The sequence below is a fragment of the Leucopleurus acutus genome, assembly GCF_964270905.1.
Source record: "Leucopleurus acutus genome assembly, chromosome: 16".
NCBI lineage: Eukaryota > Metazoa > Chordata > Mammalia > Artiodactyla > Delphinidae > Leucopleurus > Leucopleurus acutus.
The window spans coordinates 35,863,377-35,885,725 of record NC_139158.1 but is presented as its reverse complement, the minus strand read 5'-3'; the positions used below and the strand labels follow the sequence as shown (position 1 = coordinate 35,885,725).

The 22,349-nt window shown below is 52.5% G+C and overlaps 1 protein-coding gene across 1 annotated transcript; it reads right to left on the bottom strand.

Annotated features, from left to right (window-relative positions):
* Positions 1-951: 951 nt before the first annotated feature.
* SLX4 (SLX4 structure-specific endonuclease subunit) lies at positions 952-20,294 on the bottom strand. The gene is made up of 15 exons (XM_082858274.1): positions 20,189-20,294; positions 19,575-19,971; positions 17,698-17,919; positions 15,671-15,860; positions 14,004-14,216; positions 11,737-11,945; positions 11,307-11,629; positions 10,546-10,786; positions 10,052-10,140; positions 9,010-9,156; positions 8,151-8,320; positions 4,929-7,198; positions 2,817-2,919; positions 1,846-2,262; positions 952-1,557 (listed from the first exon to the last, which is right to left on the bottom strand). Exons 2-15 carry the CDS (start codon positions 19,918-19,920, stop codon positions 1,161-1,163), a joined length of 5,337 nt encoding a protein of 1,778 aa, XP_082714400.1. The 5' UTR covers positions 19,921-19,971; positions 20,189-20,294; the 3' UTR covers positions 952-1,160.
* Positions 20,295-22,349: the final 2,055 nt, after the last annotated feature.

The window sequence follows — 22,349 nt, the reverse complement described above, 5'->3', positions numbered from 1 at the left end:
GTGCTGGCCTGTTTCCTTTTCTTCACAGGGCCCAGCACACAGGCCAGAGCAGGCTTCATAAACTCATCCTGTTAAAATGCAGATTCTGACTCAGTGGGTATGGGCGGCCCAAGCCTGCATGTAACAAACCCCGGGCAATGCTGCTGGGCCTCGGCCTCTCCTGGATCATCGAGGGTGGGAGCTCAGCGCCTGCTGAGGGCTCTTAACTGTAGGCGTGTGGGGTTTGGGGTGGGGGCGCAAATGTGTAGATGAATGAGTACCTAAGAACCAGAGGAATGAGCAGCAGCAGGCCTGGGCTCCGCCTTGAGATGGAGAACAGGCACAGCCCTTCGGCAGACACGGGTGTGGGGGCAGCAGGGGCACTGTGGGTCCCCTCCCCACGGCCCGTTTCCCTTGTTATTTTCTAGAGTACAGTATCCAGAAGGTTTCTATAAAGGCTTTTTGTTTTTATTGCACGATATAAAACGAACTGCACTGTATTTAAAACAGACAAGACGTTCACAAGGACATAGAGACCCAAACTTTTCTTCTTTTCCAGCCCTCACCTGCACTCCACAGGCGGCTACAACACATACTGGTGGAACCAGTTAACAAAGAACATGCTTATTTGGGGGGCTTCAGAGCTGTACTGGGCCTTCTGTACTGTCCAATTCAAAGACTGCTGGTGACAATGACAGGTGTCTGGGCAGGACAGCTGGGCCAGCAGAGCACCTGGGGCCTGGCAGTTCAGGGCCTGTGGACAGCTGGTCTGCTGGTGGAGGCTGGGATTACAGCCCAAGTGCTGAGAAGGAAGACATGGGCAGGGGCAGCCTGGACCCAGACATCCACCTCAGGACGCGGACACCTGTGACTGGTGGGCAAAGAGAGTGGAAAACGCAGCTGAATCAGGCCTTGCCCTGGCCAGCTGGCAGTGGCCCACCCCCTTCTGAAACACATGGGGCCCAAGGGGGTTAAAGGGAGACAAACTGTGGGCACCAATGGAGGGAGGGGCCAGGGCCCCTAAATCCAGCAGATGACACACTCCAAAGGCCACTCTAGGATATGAGGTCAAGAGGAAGCCGATCTGGGTTGGTGCTGCCATTATTCACAGGGGAAGCGGTGTGGTCAGAAAGCTCAGAAACACTGTGGGGGCCTGGCTGGCTGACGGGGGCTGCAGACCCTCACAGGCTGCTGATGGCCTGGGGTTGGGGGCGGGGGACAGGCCCGCGGGTTCTGACCCCCGTCTTCTTGCTCATGGGCTGCCGTCTCTTCCTCACAGGCTTCGCCTTGCGGGCGGCAGCTGTGGTGAAGGTGATGCACTGGGTGTCCAGGAAGTCCAGCAGCTTCCCCGTGGCCACATGGATGCCTTGATGCTTCAGCTCGGCCTGTAGCTCTGCCAGCTCCAAGGGCTGGTACAGCAGGACCTTGCGGTAGAGGGCTGGCTTGGAGCAGATATAATGCCTCACGGCCTCCTCTGTGGCCGCTACCTGGATGGCCGCCTGTGAAGCACTGACACCCTCCTCGTCCTCCTCATCTTCTTCTGCAGACTCCAAGGCTGCTCCAAAGTCACAGGAAGAACTGAAAAGAACCAGACAATAACACCTAGCAACACCCCTTCTTTCCGGCCTCCACCCCGAGACCAGGAGCCTCTTTGAGGGAAGGAGTGTGTTTCTTTGTCCCCTGCGGAGCCCGGCACATGGACGACCCCCAGGGCAGTAGGAAGCCCCAGGCTGCTGTGTCCCTGGCACTCTAGCTGCAGGCCTGAGCGGGATCGCACCCTCAGCCAGAATCTAATGCCGAGGGCAGCTGTGCTAGGCTGGCCCTGCTTGTGAGAGAGGATGTGGCCCTGTCCTTCCATCTGGTTACCTTTGTGAGCTGCAGGAGCTGTCACTGCTGTCTACAGAGGTGGCCATGGATTCCTGAGAGGCTGGTAGCTGGGTGTCACCATCAGGGCCTGGAGGGCCCTCCTTGGCTGGTGACGTGCTCAGGGCAGGGACCCTTCCACCAGGCTGTGTCTTTTGATGTTGGGGGCCCTTGGTCTTAGCAGGTCCCTTGGACCTTTGGGGAACGGAGCCAGAAGTGGCCTCCAGCTGGGTGCGGCCAGCTGCCCTTGAAGCCTTAGAGGTCTTGGTGGTGTAAGTCTGGCTGCAAGGAGCCTCCAAGGGCACCTGTGAGGACTGGCTCTCTTCCTCAGAGTCTGACTCCAGTATCTGGTGAGTGTACTGGAATATCTCCTTCAGTTTCAGGACCATTTGGCGTTTGGGCAGAGGGCGGACCCCAAACCTGAATGGGAAAACAGATGAACGTCAGCAAAGAGCAAACAGGTATTAACTAATTAAACTAGTGGCTTTATGTAACTGAATCTTAAATGCCTGACTTAAGAGCATTCAGAGGTCGGTATCTATCCTGCATACCCACTGAGCTGACTCAGGAATATTCCAGAAAGGCCATTCCCCCTGAGTTCTGAGTGGTGGTGGTAGCAGTGACCTCCCCAGTGTCCAAGGCAAACAGCAGAATTCATTGGAATGTGAGTTTTGATGTTCTTTTAAAAAATCAGCTCTCCCTCCTCAAACTGTTAAGGTAAGGGTACCATTCCCATCCACATGGCACATGGAGACCTGCCACCTGATGGGTGACCTGGAGGAGTGTCATTTCTTGGCCCTAAGTCACCTGGGGAACAGTATGTGGAGAGCTGGGAGTCACGCACGCCCCCCCACCAGCCAGAGGCTCCTGCCACCAGAGCCCAGGGTGCCGTTCTGCTCCCCACTTCACTAAGCCTGGACATAGGTGCAGGAGGGAGGGTCTGCTCAGAGCAAGCTTTCCAGAACAACACCAACCTGTCCAGTTCTTTCTTCAGCACCGGGGTCTCCATGATGGAATACCTTGGCATTGGGGTTATGGGCACTTCGGGGGGCAAGTTCTTCTTCCGGTTAGCACCTTCTGGGTAGAACAAAAGAAACATACGTTTCAGCACGAGGGCCCTGGATTTGCCTCTTCTGACCCTGATAGTGTCACTTAGAGAAGTGCTGCCCTCGCTCCAGGACAGCAGGGATGTCCACCCTTCACTGTTTGACTCTGGAGTCACATCTTCCCATTGGAAAGCATCACACAGCACGCGGTGAGGGCCACGGGCTTATGTGGTGCTGATGCTGTGAAGAGCTCGAAAGCAGGTAGGCAGTTGCCAGGGGCTGGGGTGAAGGGGCAGTGGGGCGACTGCTAATGGGATGGGATTTATTTTGAGGTGATGAAAACATCCTGGAATTAGACAGTTGTAGAATACTGTACTAAAAAGCCATTGAATAGTACATTTGAAAGGGTGAATTTTATGATATGTGAATAACATCTCAATAATGCTGTTATTAAAAAAAATCAGTATTTTAAAGACAACTTAGGGACAACTTAAGTACACCTGGACTTTGGTTCTTATCCTGTTTATGAGCATGGAGTCCTTTGAGATGCCAATGAAAACAACAGGATCTGTCTTGTGAAAAATGCACAAGATTCTTTATATCATTTCAGAGAGTTTGTGACCCTCATGAATCTCCCCTCAGATTCTGACTAAGGTCCCCTGGTCTCAGGTCTCCTGCAGCGGTTCTCACACACCACCTCGGAACCTGTTAGAAATGCAAAATCTTGGTTACACAGCAGACCTCCTGAAGCAGCAGCTCTGGGGTAGAGACCGGCCACGTGTGTTTTAAGAAGCTCTGCAGGCAATTCTGACGCCCACTCAAGGCTGAAAGCACTGGTTAGTGATGCCCAGCTGGTCTAAGATTTTAGGGGGACATGAAATGGCAGGACACAGGCAGATGCTCTGCCCATAGGCTCTGCTTCCCTGTCACCAGTCACGGCTCAGTGTCGCCTGGTCCCTTCCCAGACTCTCCCTGGATCAGTCCAGCTGGAGGGGATAGCGGTGGGGCAGCAGCACCTCAAGGGGCCGACACCAACACCGGGGGCCTTGATTTTCCCCTGTGACTGAAATGAGCTGGGAAGTGGGGTCCCTCCACCAGTGGGGCCGATAAGGCTCACAGCAGACCTCCCACACTCACCCCATCTGGTCTTTTAATTGAGATGAAATTCACATAACAAAATTTTAAAGTGAACAGTAGCACTTAGCACGTTCAGTGTTGTGCAACCACCACATCTTTCTAGTTCTAAAATATTTCATCCCCCAAAGAAAGTTCTATGCTCGTCACTCCCTGTTCTCCTCCCCCCAAGCCCCTGGTGATCACTCATCTACTTTCTGTCTCTGTGGCTTTGTCCATCTGAATGTTTCATATAAAAGGAATCATATAATACGTGGTGGCCTTTTGTGTCTGGCTTCTTTCACTGAGCAGCATGTTTTCAAGGTTCATTCTGCTGTATCTGTGTCAGTGCTTTATTCCTTCATATGGCTGAATAATATTCCACTGTATGTATGTATGGACCACATTTCTTTATCCACTTATCAGCTGATGGACATTTGGGTTGTTTCCACCTTTTGGCTGTTGTGAATATTGCTGCTGTGAACATTTGTGTACAGGAGTCCTGACCTCAGATCCTTTGAATGTATACGTAGGAGTGGAATTGCCTGGTGGTAATGGCAATTCTGTGTTTGACTACTTGAGGAACCACACGTTTGCTCTTAAGGTGCACCTGAGGTGCCTATCACAGCCTCTCGGGAGGTGCTGGTCCACTATTCTGGAGCGGAGCCACAGACAGGGATCTTGAACAAGTACCCAGGCGAGCCACAGGATCCAGGCAGGTTTAGGAAGCCCTGACTTACTGGCTAAGGAGTATATGTTTGACAGCAGGCCGATCCTCCCCAACCGTGGAGTGGGGTCAGGCAGGCAAGGGGAGGGCTGGCCACGGGTCAGCAGGCCCTTTAGCATCACTGCCCCGCGCTGTCGTTGCGACCCTCCACGCCCTTTAGTGTAAAACAGTGTAAAAGACAACACCCTCCCATTACTCACTTGGCGTCTGTAACTCTTGCAGTTTCTGGGCTCCATCCGCGCTCGGTGTCTGGGGCAGAGGAGGAGCCTCTGGGGGCTTCTGTTCTTCTCCATCCCAATCCTCCCACAGAGCTGAGTTCAGAAAGCTCAGCCTGCTGCTCCCGGGGGAGCCGGCCCCAGGGGATTTCTCTTGAGGCTTCCTCTGGCCAGTGCAGCTTCCTCGGATGGGGGTGGTGCCCAGCAGTGCTGGGGAGTGGCAGTCACCGCTGTCCGGGGCTCCCTCCACCCTACTGCCAGGGCTACTGGTGCTCAGGGGGCCGGTCCACTCGAGGTTCAGGTGGTCGATCGGAATTGGTGAGAGGGGCTCCACGTGCCAACACCAATTGTCGGCTGGAATCGGGGGGTCACTATCCGGCAGGGGGATGTTGCTCGCCTTCCGGGAGGCCACCTCCTGCTCCTCCTCACTGTCCTCAACCTCCACCACTTCACTCACAGTGGCCTGAACCCCTGGGCTCGGCGCAGGCGGCGGGTGCCTCTGGAACTGCCCAGTGAGGTCAGCGAGGCCTCCTGAGCCGGGACGGGGAGCCAGAGGAGAAAAGTACTGGTGGCATCTGGGGTGGGGACTGGACGGGCTTCTGCAGACCTGCCTTCTGCTGTCAGGGCTTCCGGGAGCGACGGGGCCCAGGAGTGAGGATGATGTCTGAGGCACGATGACCGAAAACTTACTCATGGCTTCCGGTTCACCCCTGTTCTCTAACAGAGCCCTAGGCTTGGGCTGAGCCAGTGGGTCTGCTGAAGGCCTGGACCTGAGGCCTGTGATTTGGGTCTGCGATGAACAGTCGCGGCTTCTGCTAGCCAGTGGGGTGGCAGGCACCAGCCACGAGGTATCTGTCGTGCTGTCCTCGTCGCCACTGATCTTGGGGTCGCAGAACAGTTGGGGGGTCCCTCTGCCCCCGACAGAGCCCCGGTTCCCCAGCGGTCCCTCCACCTCCTGCTGTAGCGTGGGCTCTCTTCCTGGTGGGCTTTGGGAAGGTTCCTGCTCTGCATCGAGGTCGATGATGGAAAACAGCTCAGAGGACTTGGTGCTAACTTCAAGAACTTTCCTTTCTTCCGAGGGACCATTCAAACCTGACTTTATTTTGATTTGTTCCAGCTCCAGCTCTTCATCTGAATCCAATAAAAGGATAACCTCATCTTCTCTGTTCACGCTGGATGGAGAGTTCTGAGACCTGGCACTCAAGCAGCCAGGTTCTGACTGGGTTAGATCCATGGGTGGTGACTTTTCTGGGGAGATCAGGACCCCTTTACCTCTGTGTTCCAACACGGAACTACACTCCTTGTCTTTCTGGCCTGGATCCTTATGTGACATGGGAAGGCTTCTGGCCCTCTTTGGCTTCAGTGATGAGTTCTGGGAGGCCACCCTGGAAGCTGTGCCCTGCAACTGGGGTGTTGGCAGGGACAGGTCACTGGTGTGACGAGAACGCAGATGTGGCCCGCAGGGACTCCTGCCTTGATGGGGCTGTGATGGGAAGAAGGGTGAGTGTGAGGGAGGTGCCTGCTGGCGAGCAGGGGGATGGGAACTCTCTATCTCCCTTTCCCATACGGTGCAGTTTCCTTCCTTGCGATCTCTTGTCATCTGGGAGGGTTCAGGGTATCCGGCTTGAGGCGATGAAAAGGACTGTTCATCATCATCAACATCAACTGAGCATAAAAAGGTGCTTTCCTGCTTCTCTGCCTGACCCCGGGCAGGGCTGGAAGAGTAGGGAAGAGCCAGTGCTTCCTCTGGGGACTCTGCGTTCTCCTCCCTGTCCAAACCCCGGTCCCCGGGGGACAGGAGCGTGGACTGTCTCATGTTTTTCCATTTGTCTGGGGCCTCATCTCTTCCTTGCCCAGATGATTCCATCTGCTCTGCATTTTCTGACTGTTCTTTATTGTGAACGCTTGTGAGGATTCCCCCAGAAACTGGACCGTCCTCCCTGAGCTGGTCAGCTTCTTCCTCCATCGCTGGAGCTTTCTCCCACTGGAGCAGCTTTCGCTGAGTAGCTGCAAATTCATAAATTTCTTCCATCTCTGCCTCATTCACCTTTTCTCTGTCTTCTTCTCGGCCCTCGGATTTCAGCAGAGCCTCTGCTTCCTCCTCCTCACCCCGCCACACCGACCGCAGGAGTTCTTGGAAAGTCTCCACTCTGCTTTCACAATCCTCGTCTTCCTGCTCCTTCTGCTGTCCACCCTCTGCATCCATCAGGACGGGCACCTGTTCGCACAGGTGAACAAGCTCAGTCACGCCAAACCTGCAATGGGAAAGCCATGCGTCACCCCACCCTGCGCAGAGGCGGCAGCTGGGTGTCCAGGTGCGGGAGGCTTGGGGCAGGAGCCCTCACGGGGAGGACGGCCATGACTCACCCTGGCCTTTCCCCTGCTCCCCTACGGAGACGGTTCCCGTGCTCATGCCCAGCTATGCCCCAGGCTGCTCAGTTCTAGAAACAGAGCCTTCAAGGAGGGCCACTAACCCTGCTGTGCAGGCCCAAGTGCAGGCTGAGGGGAGATGGCAGGGATGGGTGGTGCTGTGACCGGGAGAGCACCCAAAGTGCTGTGACTGATGCAAACCGGGACACCCAAACCTGTCACGGGTCAGCCAGGCCTAGGGCCACACCAGCCTACCACCTGCTTGACGGCTCTGTGGTCTAATTGGTACCTTTGAAACTCCAGAGGCTGAGCCCATCCTTCCCAATAATGCACCTGAGAAATGAACAAGGTTTCATCCCAGAGGCCCTCGAGGCTTATCAGGAAGTAAAACACCTATTTTTGCTGAGCTACCTGCCACCTCTCCTGAGATACTGGTGTGGACAAACCAGGTAGGTGCAAATTCATGGGAGTTAGATCAAGCATCCTACTCACTTCCATTTTCTGGGACTTGGGAAAGGACAGCTGTTGTTCAGCTTTGGTGGCAGAACCACCAAGGAGTGGCAGTGTTTGGGGGCTGAGGTTGGGACCACCCTCTCATCACGCCCAGGGATCGAAAGCCACGGGGCCCTCCTCAGACGGCACTTGGCTCTCCTGCAAGTGTTCATTCTGGCCAGACTTCCAGTCAATACACCCTGTTCAAGGTCACCACCGGGTATAAACGGGGGATTAAAAGGTACAGGAAGGACTCAGCCCTGACCTTCCCACGGGCCACCAACCAGATAATCCTTGTCAGTTAATGTCAAAAGCTGTGAAGTAAATGGGAATAACAATCCGGACCTGTGGGCCAGAGAGCTCAGGTCAGGGGCCAGGTGGGGAGTAAGGGCAGTGTCCGCAGCATAGAGGTAACGCAGGAACACCCGGGCGGCCTCAGCGCTGACGTCACTCAGCAGAACACGCTGGGTCCTCATGTCACCATCTTCTATTGCAAAGAAGCCTTCACTGTTTACCTGAGGGAGAAACGCATGCAGAAGAGTTACTGATCGGACAGTCGTGACTTGGAGCGAAACAGACCTCAGGGAGGTTCTGGGAGCCTCTGAGCTTGTCCCAGGACAGGTATTAGCCAGTGTCGCTCCATTTAGTTGGCCAGGAATTCTGCAGGTTAGGCCACAAAACTTGTCTGTTTCCAAAATCAAGTCAGTGATAGATGCTCAAGAACCCAGTCAGTCCCCTCTTGACAGGCATATCCAAGGCACTAGAACTTTCTGACGAGACCGACAGCAGTTTCTGGGATTCCTGCAATGCGATGTTCAAGTCAAATGCACAATGGCACAGAAATGCCACAGTAGCTCGAGCTTAACAAGGTTGATTATAACACTTTACAATTATGCAAATAGAGGAAAAGGAAACAATTCTGGGGAGAAAAGGATTTTTATTCAACAGAACAAGAAATCTGATATTTACCAAAGCTCATCTCCTCATAGAGCTTCCTGACCTCAAACCTGTCTTCTCCATGGAAGCATAACCTTGATGGCAACAGAGGAAGAACATTCCAGGGCAGTGGGAGGAGAGCCGGGGTTGGGGGAGGAAAGGGGGCAGGAAGACAGAGGGAGAGGCAGGGCACAGAGGGAAGAAGAGGGGAGGAGGGAGAGGAGGGGGGAGGGAAGGAGGTGGGGAGGCAGCTTGACCACACACTTACGTGCTGCATGAGAAGTGGGCATCGGGCATAGAGCACAAACTTGTGGGCATAAAGCACCTCCCCACCGTCCATCTGAAACTGGACGTCGCTGAGGTGTGGGTTGTTGACCATGGCACTGAAGTCGGCCACCAGCAAACCGAGGGCGAGCTGAAATGAGAGGGGGAGAGCGGCCACTGCTGCCTGTCACCCACCTAACTGTGCAGGCCCAACTGACGGGGTGCAGGTGGCCAGTCAGGGCCTCGTGCTGCTCCCCACAAGGTCCAATGTTGGGCTCCACCTTTAAGTTACCTTTAGGCCCTCAGGGACACAGAAGAGCAAAACCCAGTCCTTTCTAAAAATCTCCATCACACCCAATTCCCTGGCCTAAATGGGAGCCCCAGCCCACGGAGATGTGTGCTTGACGGCAGCATCAGCACCTGCTGAGGGCTCCATGGGCCAGGCGGTGTGCGGCTCCACAGGAAGCTACCAGCCTAGCCTGCCGTGACAGATGGGACCTGAGCCCAAGCAGTTACGGGGCAGGCCGAGGAGCTCCGTGTCCCTCTCTGACACGTGCCACGTCTCTAGGGAGACCTTGGTGAGAAGTGCTTGGCTGATACCAATGCACTCACGGGATGACACCCACCCTAAGGAAAACCCAGCTTCTAACCCAATTCGTCACCAACACAGAACACAAACTATTAGCTGGAGGCCTCCAGGACTCACACATGAGGGCACAGCAAGTCCTGAACGAGTGAATGGAACTTTGAGAGATGGATGCACAGAGCCGTCGGCTGAAGTGAGGCACCCTCACCGAGCAGGGGTGCTCCCCAGGCCCCAGGACAGAGCAGGCTCCCAGGGCCAGGCTACTGAGGTGCCCCAGGGTTCAGCAACAAAAGGGACAACTGCCTCATGGCAAAGACCCGCTCAGTTCAAAGCCCGTCAAGGGGATCAGTGGACTCGAGCAGGGGCCTGGAGGCTGGCAGTGAGCTGGCAGCACTGAACACACAACAAGCCCTTCGGCCAAGACCATGGATGGACCCGGGACAGGGCCAGACATTCTTACCGAAGCCTGGCTGCTCCTCTCCAGGCACTTCTCCTTGTCTGGCAGGACAAACCCAGTCAGTGGAAGGCTGCTGGGCGACAAGTCCATTCCTGAGAGGAGGATTCGCAGGTTAAAAGAACAGCACCTCCTGGCAACATCAACCACCAGGGAAAGAGCATCACCTGGGCTGACCCGAGGACGTCTTCATGGAAAATGAACTGCCCACAGACCACCTGCACCACCACCCCCTCCCAACAGAGAGGGACTCGGGAGAGAAAGAGCTGAAATCAGCCCTCATGACCACTCGTTCTGGCAAAAGGCTCTGTCCTTGGTCAAAGTTGAAGGAAGACTGTGACAAACTCACCTAAATCACATTTACCTTTGAGGAAAACTGAAAGCACCTAGTGAGACTACATTCTCCCTGTCACATGGGGATAAGCCTGGCAACATCGGATCTGAGCAGCTCTCACTGCCCTGGTCCCAGGGAGAACAGGCCCCAGTGGCCAGTGTCTCACCTGTGGCCCCTCCTGAGCCGGCCGGGCCCCCACTGCAGGGCCACGGGCTGGCGCTCAGCCCCTCTCCTGCCAAGTCCAGGAGGTCCTGCAGGGCCTGATGCTCCCTCTGGCTGGCGGAGGGCGCTGGGCTCAGGGGGCTATGGCCCACAGGGCGGGTGCCATGGACGGCAAGGGGTGTTTGCACGCCAGGCTCTGGCTTCTCAGGCAGCTCCAGTGGCAGCGTGGGTTCCTGTGTGAGGCCCTGAAAGAAGTGGGAGAGCCAGAGTGAGCATGCGGCCACCACAGCAGGCTCCCCAAGGGTGTGAGCCCCAGCCCAGAGCGACCCTGGGAAGCTTGTCACCATTGCTACCTGTCAGCAGGCTCATCTGTCACGGCAGAGGCCATGCCTGTGGCCTCCACATCTGCAGAAGGGTTCCCAGGGCCCCCGCCCTCCTAGTATCGTCTGAATTGCTTCAAGCGGGTGAGTACCAATTCCAGACACCTGCATAGGCCAGTCTGGTTCCTGACCCCCATCACAAGCAGGTCATACGCGGTCCGGGAGAAGGCCCTGGGACTCTGCATTTTAAACTCTCCAGGAACATAACACACTTGGGAGCCAGTGGTCTCCCTGTTCCTACCAGGGGAACCATCTGGTTGCTGCAAGAAAACACGCTAGACCACACACGATGCTCCTTGGCTTCCCCCGCCTCCCATCTTCCTCCAACTTTCTGCCGCCACCCTCTCTCCTGAGCCCACCCGTGCCAGCTTGGAAGGGAGCACACCTCGGCGGGCCACTGGGGCACCAGGGGAGGGACCAGGCTGGCCGTGTAGAAGGATTCCAGAGCCCAGGCCCCGGTCAGGGCGCTGCCCTCCCACAGAAAGTTCTGCTTTCCTCCAGGTGGTCGAAGACCCCGCCTGCTCTTTTCCAGCTCTTCCTTAAAAATTCTGCTCGCAGGAAGCGGTGGCGTGCCAGACAGCTCCAGCTCCTCTGCCAAGAGCTGGGCCACGCGATCCTCCATCTGTCTCCCTGTGGTCTCCACGTCCTGGACTAACAACTGCGGGGGCGTAACGGGGGCTTTCTTCTTGCGACTTTTCTTCTCTAGAGCTAAACAGAAGCAACACGGAGTCATCCTCCCCCCGAGGCCTCCAGCTGCTCCTTTAGCGACTGCCGTGCGGCGAGGCTCCCCCGGCACCACCCTTGACCACACATACCTGCTCCCGGTCTCGTCCTCTCAGAAAAAGCGTTTCCCAGCCTGAGTGCCGCCGGCACAGCCTTCTGCTCCATCTCGGACCGGGACAGAGCCATGGCCACCAGCAGGTCCTCGGACGGCGCCTCGGGCTTGGCGACCTTCTGCCTCTTCTGCGGCTCCTTCTTGGCAGTGGCTCCCTTCCGCTTCAGACCTCCAGCGTGATCCCTGAGGCTTAAAAGGCAGCCACACTGAAAGGTTAGTGAGGCTAGAGATGCGAGCACTTCCTGTTCTGATGTGGTCCCCACTGGACCCGAGAAGGCTCACCCTTTCTCCTTGTTAGGGGGCGCAAGAGAAAAGGGATAAATGTGCAGACAGAAGCATCAACGGCTTCTGTACTCAGTCACTGCGCTCACTCTGTGCCTCACGTGAGCTCGCCTGATCCTGGGCCATGAGTTCAGCACAGTCCAGACACGGGAGGGTCTGGGTCCTTCCAGGTGATGCTGCCCAGCAGGGTTCTTGGCAGACACACAAAGCCGACAGCAGCACCCGCATACCCCAGCCATAGCCAAACCCTTCTGGTGGAGTCAGCTCCCCGGATTCCACCCACTTCTGCCCATCCATACCTCAGATGCCCTGAGGCGGACCCGGCCACATTGGCCGTGAAAAGATTCCTTCCCTCCTGCAGGGGCCCTAGGGTGGCACCTCTGCCCAAGGCCTGAAAGGCCTCCCAGGTTAGGCCACCAATGTGGTCAGCTGACTCAGAGGTCAACGTGCAACACGTCATTTGGGTTGGAGGATATTTATTTAAAGGACTTTCTGGCTGGAGAGAACCTACACTGCCTGGTGAATTCCAACAGTCTGGGCGAGAGGTGGGAGGTAAAGGTGAGACAGATGGAGATTGCAGACCCAGGACCACCTTCCCTGCACCTCAGGGCAGTGTGCGGGAAGCACCTCTGGTTTGGGTAAAAGCTCGTGCTCTCCACCGGGCCAGGGATGGCTCCGGAATCGCAGGTATCACCTCAGAGATCTCAGCGAGCCCTAATTCAGTTCCAAACTCCTGGGAACCCTGCACGATAACCACAGCCTCCAAGAGGGGAAGAAGCCACCCTAACCTCCAGGCCCTGCTGGCAGCTGCTGCAGACTGTACCTCGGCCCAGCGGGCAGGGCCTGGGCTGAGGTGAAAGCACGCGAGGGGTGCAGGAGCAAGTGGGGTGCTCTCACCAGCATGTGTGCCCTGACTGGGGAGCTCTGACTACCCCAGAGTCAAAACGTTCTGGGCTTGGCCGTATGGCAGGCAAGGCTCTTCGTTTGCTGTGGTTTTCTACTCTAACAACCTTCCAGAAGGACCCACACACATCTTGTCTCACTTCTTGGAGGTATTTAAAAAGCAGATATATTTTATCTGAGTAGGTAGCTTCAGTCTAGTCCTGCCAAAAGGCAAGCAATAGCTTAGATGACATCTATTCTAAGGACTTAAGGCTTCTGAATCTGTGATGCTAGTGCTGATGTGCTAAAATATGGACAGGCTTGCAGCTAAGAATCGACCACCCAGTCTCAGCACTGGCCCCTTCAGAGGCCCATCACCTGCGTGCAAGGCAATGGCTGGAACAAACAGAGCCACTGCCCTCAGCCTTCCCTTTGCCCTCAAGAGCTGCCGAGAGAAAGAAGTCCCGAACCTGTAGAAGTCCAGGGCCCATGCTACTCTGTTCCCTGTAACACTGGGACCTACCCAGGCATCCACAGCGGCAGAGGCGATGTGGAGGGAAGCAACCCTCTGCCACTTGTTTGCCTGTGGTTTGCATGCCAAGCACTTGTTTCTGGGTATCAGCAAGGCCTCCTATTCAAACACTTAAGCATTTAATTCATGCAAAAAAATAGGCCTATGGTTCTGTCTCATCAACTTGTTGAGCTATGCTGAGTAATCTTACATTAATAGTATGAAAATCGGACTACACTGAGCTGGAAGCCATGCTGTACCCCACACGAAATGGATGAGGTGAAGAGAATTATCGAATTCTTAGCTGCTCAGGATGGTGGGGATGGGAAAATCTCAGGAAGGCCCTCGTGGAAACCAGTCCAATCCAACTGGTCCATTTCAAAGCCTCCGACGATAGAGATCTGTCCCCTCCTCAGTCCCTGTGGAGACTATGCCCAATTTCCTCCCAAAATATTTAATCTCCAGAATCAGAGAGGGCTCTGTTGTCCTCCAACACTACAAAAGGCCTTTTCTCTTTTTTTTTTTAAACAAATCAGAGTACTTTGATTTTTCTTCCTTTTCATCTGACTCACCTTGATGCCAGTGTGCCAGAGGCCCCCTCGGGCTGAGCTGTCTGCAGCCGCACGGCCTGGAGCAGGAGCTGCGGGCCAACCTCCATCTTCACTGCACACTGTTTCAAGTGACTGATTCTGCTCTTTGGGGTGAGAAATGGCTTGCCGCAAATTGGGCATTCAGGGATCTGAGGCACAGAAGGTCTCAGTGCCTTTTCAGCCTCGTCCAAGCACCTGGAGGAAGACAGCAAAGGTAGAAGAACCACCCTCCCTGGTAATATGATCGTAGATAGGGATTCATGTCAGCGTGGACGTGCTGTGGGACAAAGCCTGTTCCCCCTGAGCTGATCCCTCCACACAGCCTACAGTCAGCCTCCAGACATTGAATTCAGGTTTCTGTTAGCAAAGGTGTCTGAAGAAAGCAAGGATACACTAAACATAGAGTCATGGGAGTAACCATATGGCACAGTGATTCTACTCCTAAGTATATGCCCCAAAGAGCTGAAAGCAGATACTCAAGGGACTTCCCTGGTGGTCCCAATGCAGGGGGCCTGGGTTCCATCCCTGGCTGGGGAACTAAGATCCCACATGCCGCAACTAGGCCCGCGTGCTGCAACTAGAGAAGCCCAAGTGCCACAACGAAGAGCCCACACAGCCAAAATAAATAAATACATTAAAAAAAAACAAAAAAACAACAGATACTTAAGCAAATACATGGAAAGCATGTTCACAGCAGCTCTATTCATAAAACCCAAAAGGTGAAGACAAATGTCCACCAATGGATGAATGAATAAACGAGATGTGGTCCATCCATACAGTGGAATATTATCTAACCTTAAAAAGGAGAAAAGCACTGACACAGCTACAACATGGATGACCCTTGCCAACACTCTGCTGAGTGAAGGAAGCCAGACACAAAAGGCCATATATTGTGTGAGTCCACTAATGTCCTGAACGGGCAAATCCACAGAGACATAAGGCAGATCAGTGGTTGCCAGGGGCTGAAGAAAAGAGGGAAATGGGGGTGCCTGCTTAATGGGTCTGGGGTTTCTTTTGGGGGTGACAAGATATTATAAAATTGACTGTGGGGACTTCCCTGGTGGCACAGTGGTTAAGAATCCACCTGCCAATGCAGGGGACACGGGTTCGAGCCCTGGTCTGGGAAGATCCCACATGCCGCGGAGCAACTAAGCCCGTGTGCCGCAACTACTGAGTCTGCGCTCTAGAGCCCGCGAGCCACAACTACTGAGCCCATGTGCCACAACCACTGAAGCCCGCATGTCCAGAGTTCATGCTCTGCAACAAGAGAAGCCACCGCAATGAGAAGCCCGTGCACCACAACGAAGAGTAGCCCCTGCTCACTGCAACTGGAGAAAGCCCGTGCACAGCAACAATGACCCAACGCAGCCAAAAATAAATAAATATAGAGGAAAAAAAATTGTAGTGATGGCTGCACAACTCTGTCAATATATTAAGTAAATACGATTTTATTGTTCACTTTAAATGGGTGAATTGTATGGTATACGAATTATATCTCAATAAAGCTGTTTAAAAAGAAAAGCAAGGACAGATTGACACTGATACTGAGGTACTATCTCAAGATTCCCACCATGGCCACAGGAGCCCCGGAGCTGGTCACACCCATGGGAGAGGTGACCGCAGACAGGTGACGGCGGAGCTGCTCCTACCGGTTCACGTGCTGCTCCCTCCGTGTCACAGTCATAGCCGAGAGGTTCTTTTGACAGATCTGGCAAAAGAACAACCCCTTCTCCTCCAGGCTGTCGTCGTGTGCGGATGCCCGTTCTAGCCCAAACTCATGCTGGAGGGCCAAGGCCACTGCAGCGTCGCTTTCTGTGGCAGGGAGCCTGGGCCCAGACCCTGTGGAGGCACAAGGACCCATGAGGACCAGCTTATCCTCAGATGTCGAGGAGCACGGACACTGGGCGTATCGTGAGGAATCCAGACCTGGCACCACTTGGCTCATGCATGGCCCCATCCAGGGAGACTGGACACCTAGTGGGTCCCTGAGAAGGGTACTCCTTAAACTTTAACAGGTACAGGGACCCCCAGAAAGCTGGTTAAAATGCAGGTCCGGAGGCTGGCACTCTGGGGGCCCAGGTGGAGCCTGAGATTCTGCATTTCTGACAACTCCAAGGCGAGGCTGATGCTGCTGGTCCAGGACCATTCTCTGAGCATCAAGGTACTAAAGAACTTGCCTTTCTTTTCCCATCTCTGCTAAAGTCAGCAACCCTGGGCATTCCAGGTTTATAAGGCTTCTATTCCAAAAAATCTAAGTTTTCTCTTCAAAGCTCAACCTTTCCTACTACTCTGACTTTTTCTTGCCCATCCCAGAAGAACCAGGTCAGAGTGAAATGCCATTCTCGGTTTTTGTCTGCATCAGACCAGAGGATGGACTGACTCTAATCTTGAGATGGCTCTCAAGGTGGTCATGCCCACTGCTGTGGCCCTCTGTCACATCTGACGTTGCTGGAGCAGACCCTCGGCACTCATGAGGGATATGCCCTGAGAACAAAGCCAGAAAAGCATCATACTTCATTTTGGTCCTATGTTTTTTTTAAACAAAGAAATGGTTTATCTCCCTGAGTATTCCTGGGTATGATGTGATGATTTATGGAAACAACTGAGTCGCATGTACGGCAGGTGCTGGGCTTATGCACTGGCTGAGTGACTCCTCTGCACCCCTTGGTGCCACGTGGACCAAGGACCAACGCCACAGCAGATGTCACATCGCTATGTCACCTGCATGGACCTTTGGGGTAGTCTGAGAATCCTCAGTAATCCTGAGGTGAAATCTGCAGGTACAGTACCAGGAGACTATGTATTCACTAGCTGTAAGTCTGTCAATTCAGTTTCTTTCTATTTCTTTTCCTTTTGTATATTTTCACGAGGGATGAAAATTCCTATTGTTTAGGGGATAAAATGTAGTACCACCTGACATTACAAGCCTCAAGAGGTGGTGTAACATTTAGTGCATGGCACTTCCCTGCAGGAAAAGGTTAAATGACAGCAGGAGGAAACAAGCAAATCCAGAAAGGGGGGAATTTTCAAAGACAATTGTCCTGGACTTTTCAAGAAGTTAGTATTGTGAAAAAACAAGGACAAGACAAGGGGACTGGTCTACAGTCTAGACCAGAGAGACTACTGAGCCACAGCCACATGTGTGTGACAAATCCTCATTCAGAAAGAGAAGGAGTCCAGCTACAGAAGCTATCCTTGGGACAACCAGGGAAATCTGAATGTGAACTGATACCAGGCAGTGTTATGGAATCACTTGTGTTTATGGTATTGTGATTATATAGGAGAATCTAGGAGTGAAGCGTCATGATGTCTATAACTTGCTTTCATATGGTACAGAAGAAACGTATATTTATAGAGACATAAAAAAATGTATGGCAAAATGTTGACAATTGTTAAATATAGGTTGAGGGCATAGGGACTTCATTGTAATATATTTTTCTGACTTTTATGAATGGGAAAATTTTGTAATAAAAAGTCAAAATAAAAAAAAGAGGAAGTGGTACCTTGTCAAAGAAGCTAAGTGAGAAATGACCCAAGGGACCCTCTGTTCTCTGGCGAGACAGAGTGGCAAAGGTAGAGCGCCACCCCCAGCAGAGACGCAATGAACACGGGCTCCTTCCTGACTCCCTTCCCCGAAAGTCAACACTGTTGGGAAGACAGAGGACTCCCATCATACCGTTCCCTGCCATCATCTCTTGAGGGCCCTTTGGGACGTTTTCTTCAAGTGCAGCCTCTAGGGAGCACCCTTCTGAACCATGTTTCAAACGCTCAGGGTCTGCTCTCTTGAACTGCTGCATTCGCTGTAGCACCAGCTCTGCCGCCCGGGGTTTGGAGGGACTGGGCACCATCGCAGTCAGACAGGAAGGAGGGGGCTGGGAGCGGCTGTCAGGAGCGGCCTCTGGCAAGGAGGAAAACATTCATATGCATCAGTTCTAGCCGGAGGAACCAAAGACTCTTCCAAAGTTTCAAACACCTCAAGTTTCAAAGGGGTGCTTTACTGACTAGTTTAGGTTTAAGTCTTTTTTTTTTTTCCCCCGGTATGCGGGCCTCTCACTGTTGTGGCCTCTCCCGTTGCAGAGCACAGGCTCCGGACACGCAGGCTCAGTGGCCATGGCTCACAGGCCCAGCCGCTAGACCGAGGCACGAACCCGTGTCCCCTGCATTGGCAGGCGGACTCTCAACCACTGCGCCACCAGGGAAGCCCTAGGTTTAACTCTTAAGTGTGAATAGTACTGATTGTTTTTTGGTAACCTCACTGTTTGTAGTAATATAAATACCCCTGTCATAAATATCTATGACAGGAGGGGGCATGGGGAGTGACTGCTGTTGAACATGGGGTTTATTTCTGAGGTGGTGAACATGTTCTAAAATTAAGTAGGGGGGATGGTTGCACAACTCTGTGAATATACTAAAATCACTGAGCCATACACTTTAAAAGGGTAAATTTTATAGAATGTGAATTGTATCCCTATAAAGCTGTTATTAAAGAAATATTAATGACAAACACTTATATCTTTCTAGGTCAGAAGTTTTCCTTTAACTTGGTGTCTGTAGATGACCTCCGGGGGGGATCCACGAAGCCCCTGAAGTTATATGTCAATTTTGCAGGTGTGTTCGGGGGTGCAGTGTTCTGGGGGAAAGCATAGCTTTCACTAGACTCTCAAAGGGAGCATGAAGGACCAGTAATGTTTCAGCAACATTAACGAAGCCTTACAACAGTTTCTTTACCACCACTGCACTGGGAGGTCATGCTGACCACATATTATTTAAGATCAGGAAGTGAAGGTGAGAAAAATTTAGAAACACAGCTCAGGAGCCCAAAGATCTTGTGCTGTATTATATATGCAAGGCTGGTTTTCAGTTCTGCATGAAGAATGTATGCTAAGCATATGGTTTAGTACACCAAGGGCAGCAAGATAAGACAGCTGCTTTAAACCAACAAACCAAAAAAAAAAAGAAGAAGAAAAAGCAAAGAATAAAAGGTGCTTGGAGGAGAAAGGAAGGACGAGAATATTCTCCTGGGACTCAAACCCACACGGCACCCTTGTTCTACCTTTCAGCAGCCTAACCAAACTGGCTGGCCCACTGCAACTTAACCACTTTGGAATGAACTCAAGAAAGTGAGAGAAAAAAAAAAAAAAAAGGAAGTGAGAGAAGCAGCATTATTTTCATGTTCATGTAACTCATGTCAACTGCATGATATAAACATTAATAGGAAACTGAAAGAGAAGAGGGTCCCAAATATATCATGTAGAAAATTCACACGGGTTATATTTTTTATGACTATTGTTTAAAACAGGAGTTGGCAAACTACAGTCCTCGGGCTGGCTGCCTGTTTTTGTTAAGTGAAGTTTTGCTGGAACACAGCCCATTCTATTACATACTGTCATAGGGAGTTGAGTAGTTTGCGACAGAGACTGTACAGCCTGCAAAGCCAAAAAAATTTACTAGCTGGCCCTTTTCAGAAAGTTTTCCGACCCCTGGTTTAAAATAGTACAAATCACCTCTGGTTTCCTCTCTGGAAAAGTTTTGGCAGCTGTTTCAGCTGGTTACCTGTCTGGGTGCTCCATGCACTGTCCTGGAGCACAGCAGAAGCATGCACGCCTCCCTCCCCATTTTCAGGGGGAGCCGGTTCACTCTCTGGCCACTTGGGTGCCCCTTGCTTTTGAGTCCGCAGGACCTGGCTGCCAGAGCGAGTTTTTCTCTCAGCGGGGCCTTGAAGGGTTTTGCTCTTGGAAGCAGGTGGTTTGGCCCTTTTCAGTTTGCTTCTTATCTGGATGCTGTCTGAGGCCTTTTGTGTCTTCCTTTCCCCCGACACTTCCTTGGGGCCATTCTTTTTCACCCTTTGGAAAAAGCTGGCACAGAGTTCCTTGAAGTCATCGTCTGACTCATCCATCATCTGACGGGTTTGAAGGCTTTCAGGCTGGTCTTCGGAGGAGTGAGGGTCAATCTGGGGGCATGTGGACAGATGAGAAAGTGAACCCAAGTGTGAGCCTAGCCAGGCCTCGTTCGTACTCGCAGCTTCATTATGGCTCCTCTCTACTTCTCACTGAGGTACCTGGAGAGTCTGCACAATTGAGCAGGAAGTACTGCTCCCCACTGCCATAATGATTTAAAATGTCTTTCTTCAAATTGAACCTATGTTAAACAGCACGTTTAAAGCTTACCTTTATTAAAGTTCACAGCTGAGAGCTTCTGTTGTCCAGTAGATGCCTCTGAGAGAGAGTACATGTGACCTTGGTGCTCAGGTGATTCTCCAAGATCTCCATGGTGATAAAGCACATTTGATTCATTTAATTTTTCACTCGTGGAAAACCAAAAGCATCTAAGTGTAACTAGACAGATATTGTCATTTTATGCCATTTCTTCCAGGACGGTACAAGAGCATGTGGGGTATGAGAAAAGTCTCCAGAGGAACAATACCCCTGTCAAATAATCAGCTATAGCCTGGTTAGCACAAACTAACTGTCCTACAGGCTACCACAACACAACAGGGGAGAGGGATCTAAAAACCTGTCAAAGCATGTTCTTCCACAGGCAGAAAAATGTGTGCATCTTGGAAGAGTATAGTTTTATTGAAGCCTAGGGAATAAATCCCATGAAGAGCAGTCACCACAGAAACAAGATGGCCCCGGAATCCAGAAAAACTATCTCTTAGGCCTGTGCTGGTCCAAGGCCTCCAGCTCTCAGAGGCTCTATCAGCAAGCAATGTAATGAGAGAGAAAAAGAGAGAATACGCACTTGAACGCTCACGAAGAAACAAAAGATAGGAACATAGCAGGCTCTCTTTCACTGATACAACCAATTTTTCTAAATCAGAAATAGGTCACTTTTCATCCATTCTCGCACCCCAGCAACTCTTCTAACCCAGGTGACTAGAATGCTCCTCATATGCAAAGGTTGGGCTTTATGGGCATGATTATTTATATTGGTGCAGTTTAGTGGAGTTCAGAAATCAAAACTGAATAACCCAGTGGTAGAAAGTTCATTTCAAATACCATAATGAAATCTCCACTGTCCAAGTAATCACCTAGTTTTCCAAAGCTGGGCAGACACACATACCTAAAATCTACTTTCATGGCTGGCTCATTCTCATCTTACATCTCCTTAGAGAAGCTTGCTCTCTGTCTTTATCTAAGCGAACCCTCTCCACTCCCATTATTTTCTGTCATTACACACTGTTTTCACAATGGTACTTATCACAAGTTATAGTCACATGTAATAGATTTATTGAATGCTTACTGTATGCAGGCAGTGGTCCCAAGTGCTTTACAAGTCTAACTCGTTTAATACTTACAACTTTACTGGGTACAATCTATTGATGCCCTTTCTTTACAGCAAGGAACCAGGCACAAGAATGAGGAACTGACTCAAGTTGACACAGCTTTTCAAGTGGCTGGGCTGGGATCAAATCCAGGCAGTGTGGTTCCAGGGCATCAGCTCTTATATTTTTATTCATTTACTTGTTATCTGTTCCCTACTAAGCTCAAAACTTCAGGAGGGCACACACTCATCTCTATTTTGTATTCTCTTTGGCTGACAAGGTGCATGACTTGTAATAAGTGCTCGATAGTTATCTGTTGAATTAATTAACTGCAAATAGTTTGGTACAATAGGGAGCGAAGAGGAAAGTGGTGAGAGAGAAGACTGCAGGGAGAATCCGTGTCCGAGCGCCTGGGACGTTAGGCCAAGCAAACTGTTGGATGTCGGAGCTAGAACAAACTCCACTCTCCACACTGCCCTGAGTCGCCACATCTCTGCCGATACTACTTTAAAACGGTGCATCTCCTATAGGTGCTCAATCAGTATCTGCTGAAGGAAGTAATGGATCCTACGAGACGGCAAGTTTCCAGAGGGCTGGGGACTGTGTACCTACCGCGGCCGGGCTCACCGCAGACGCTGAAAAAAAGAATGGGCAGGTGCGGGGCTGACCCCCCGCCTCGCCCAACACACGGGTTGTCACCTGGGGAAGGGCTGCCAAGGACTCTGGCAGCTATAAAGACAGACGGCGAATTCCGATCGCTAGTCAGACCCCCGGGCTATGCCCCGTAGGTATCCGGACCCCCCCAAACCCCTCTTCCGTTCAGACAGCCCTGGGCTCCTCCACCCAAGCCCGGGTCCTGCCTCTAACCGCGGCTGGCGGCGGGCGAGAAAGCCTCTTCGCCCTCAGAAGGGCGAGAAAGGCCCGAGGTGGCTGTACCGCCTCTCCCGGGTGCAGACTCCCGGCCCCAAAGCCCGGCTCCTCCTACCTCCGGCACCGCCGCAGCACCTTCTCAACGGAGACCAATGCGCCTGCGCATGCGCCGCTTGGCGCCCCGGCGGCGAATT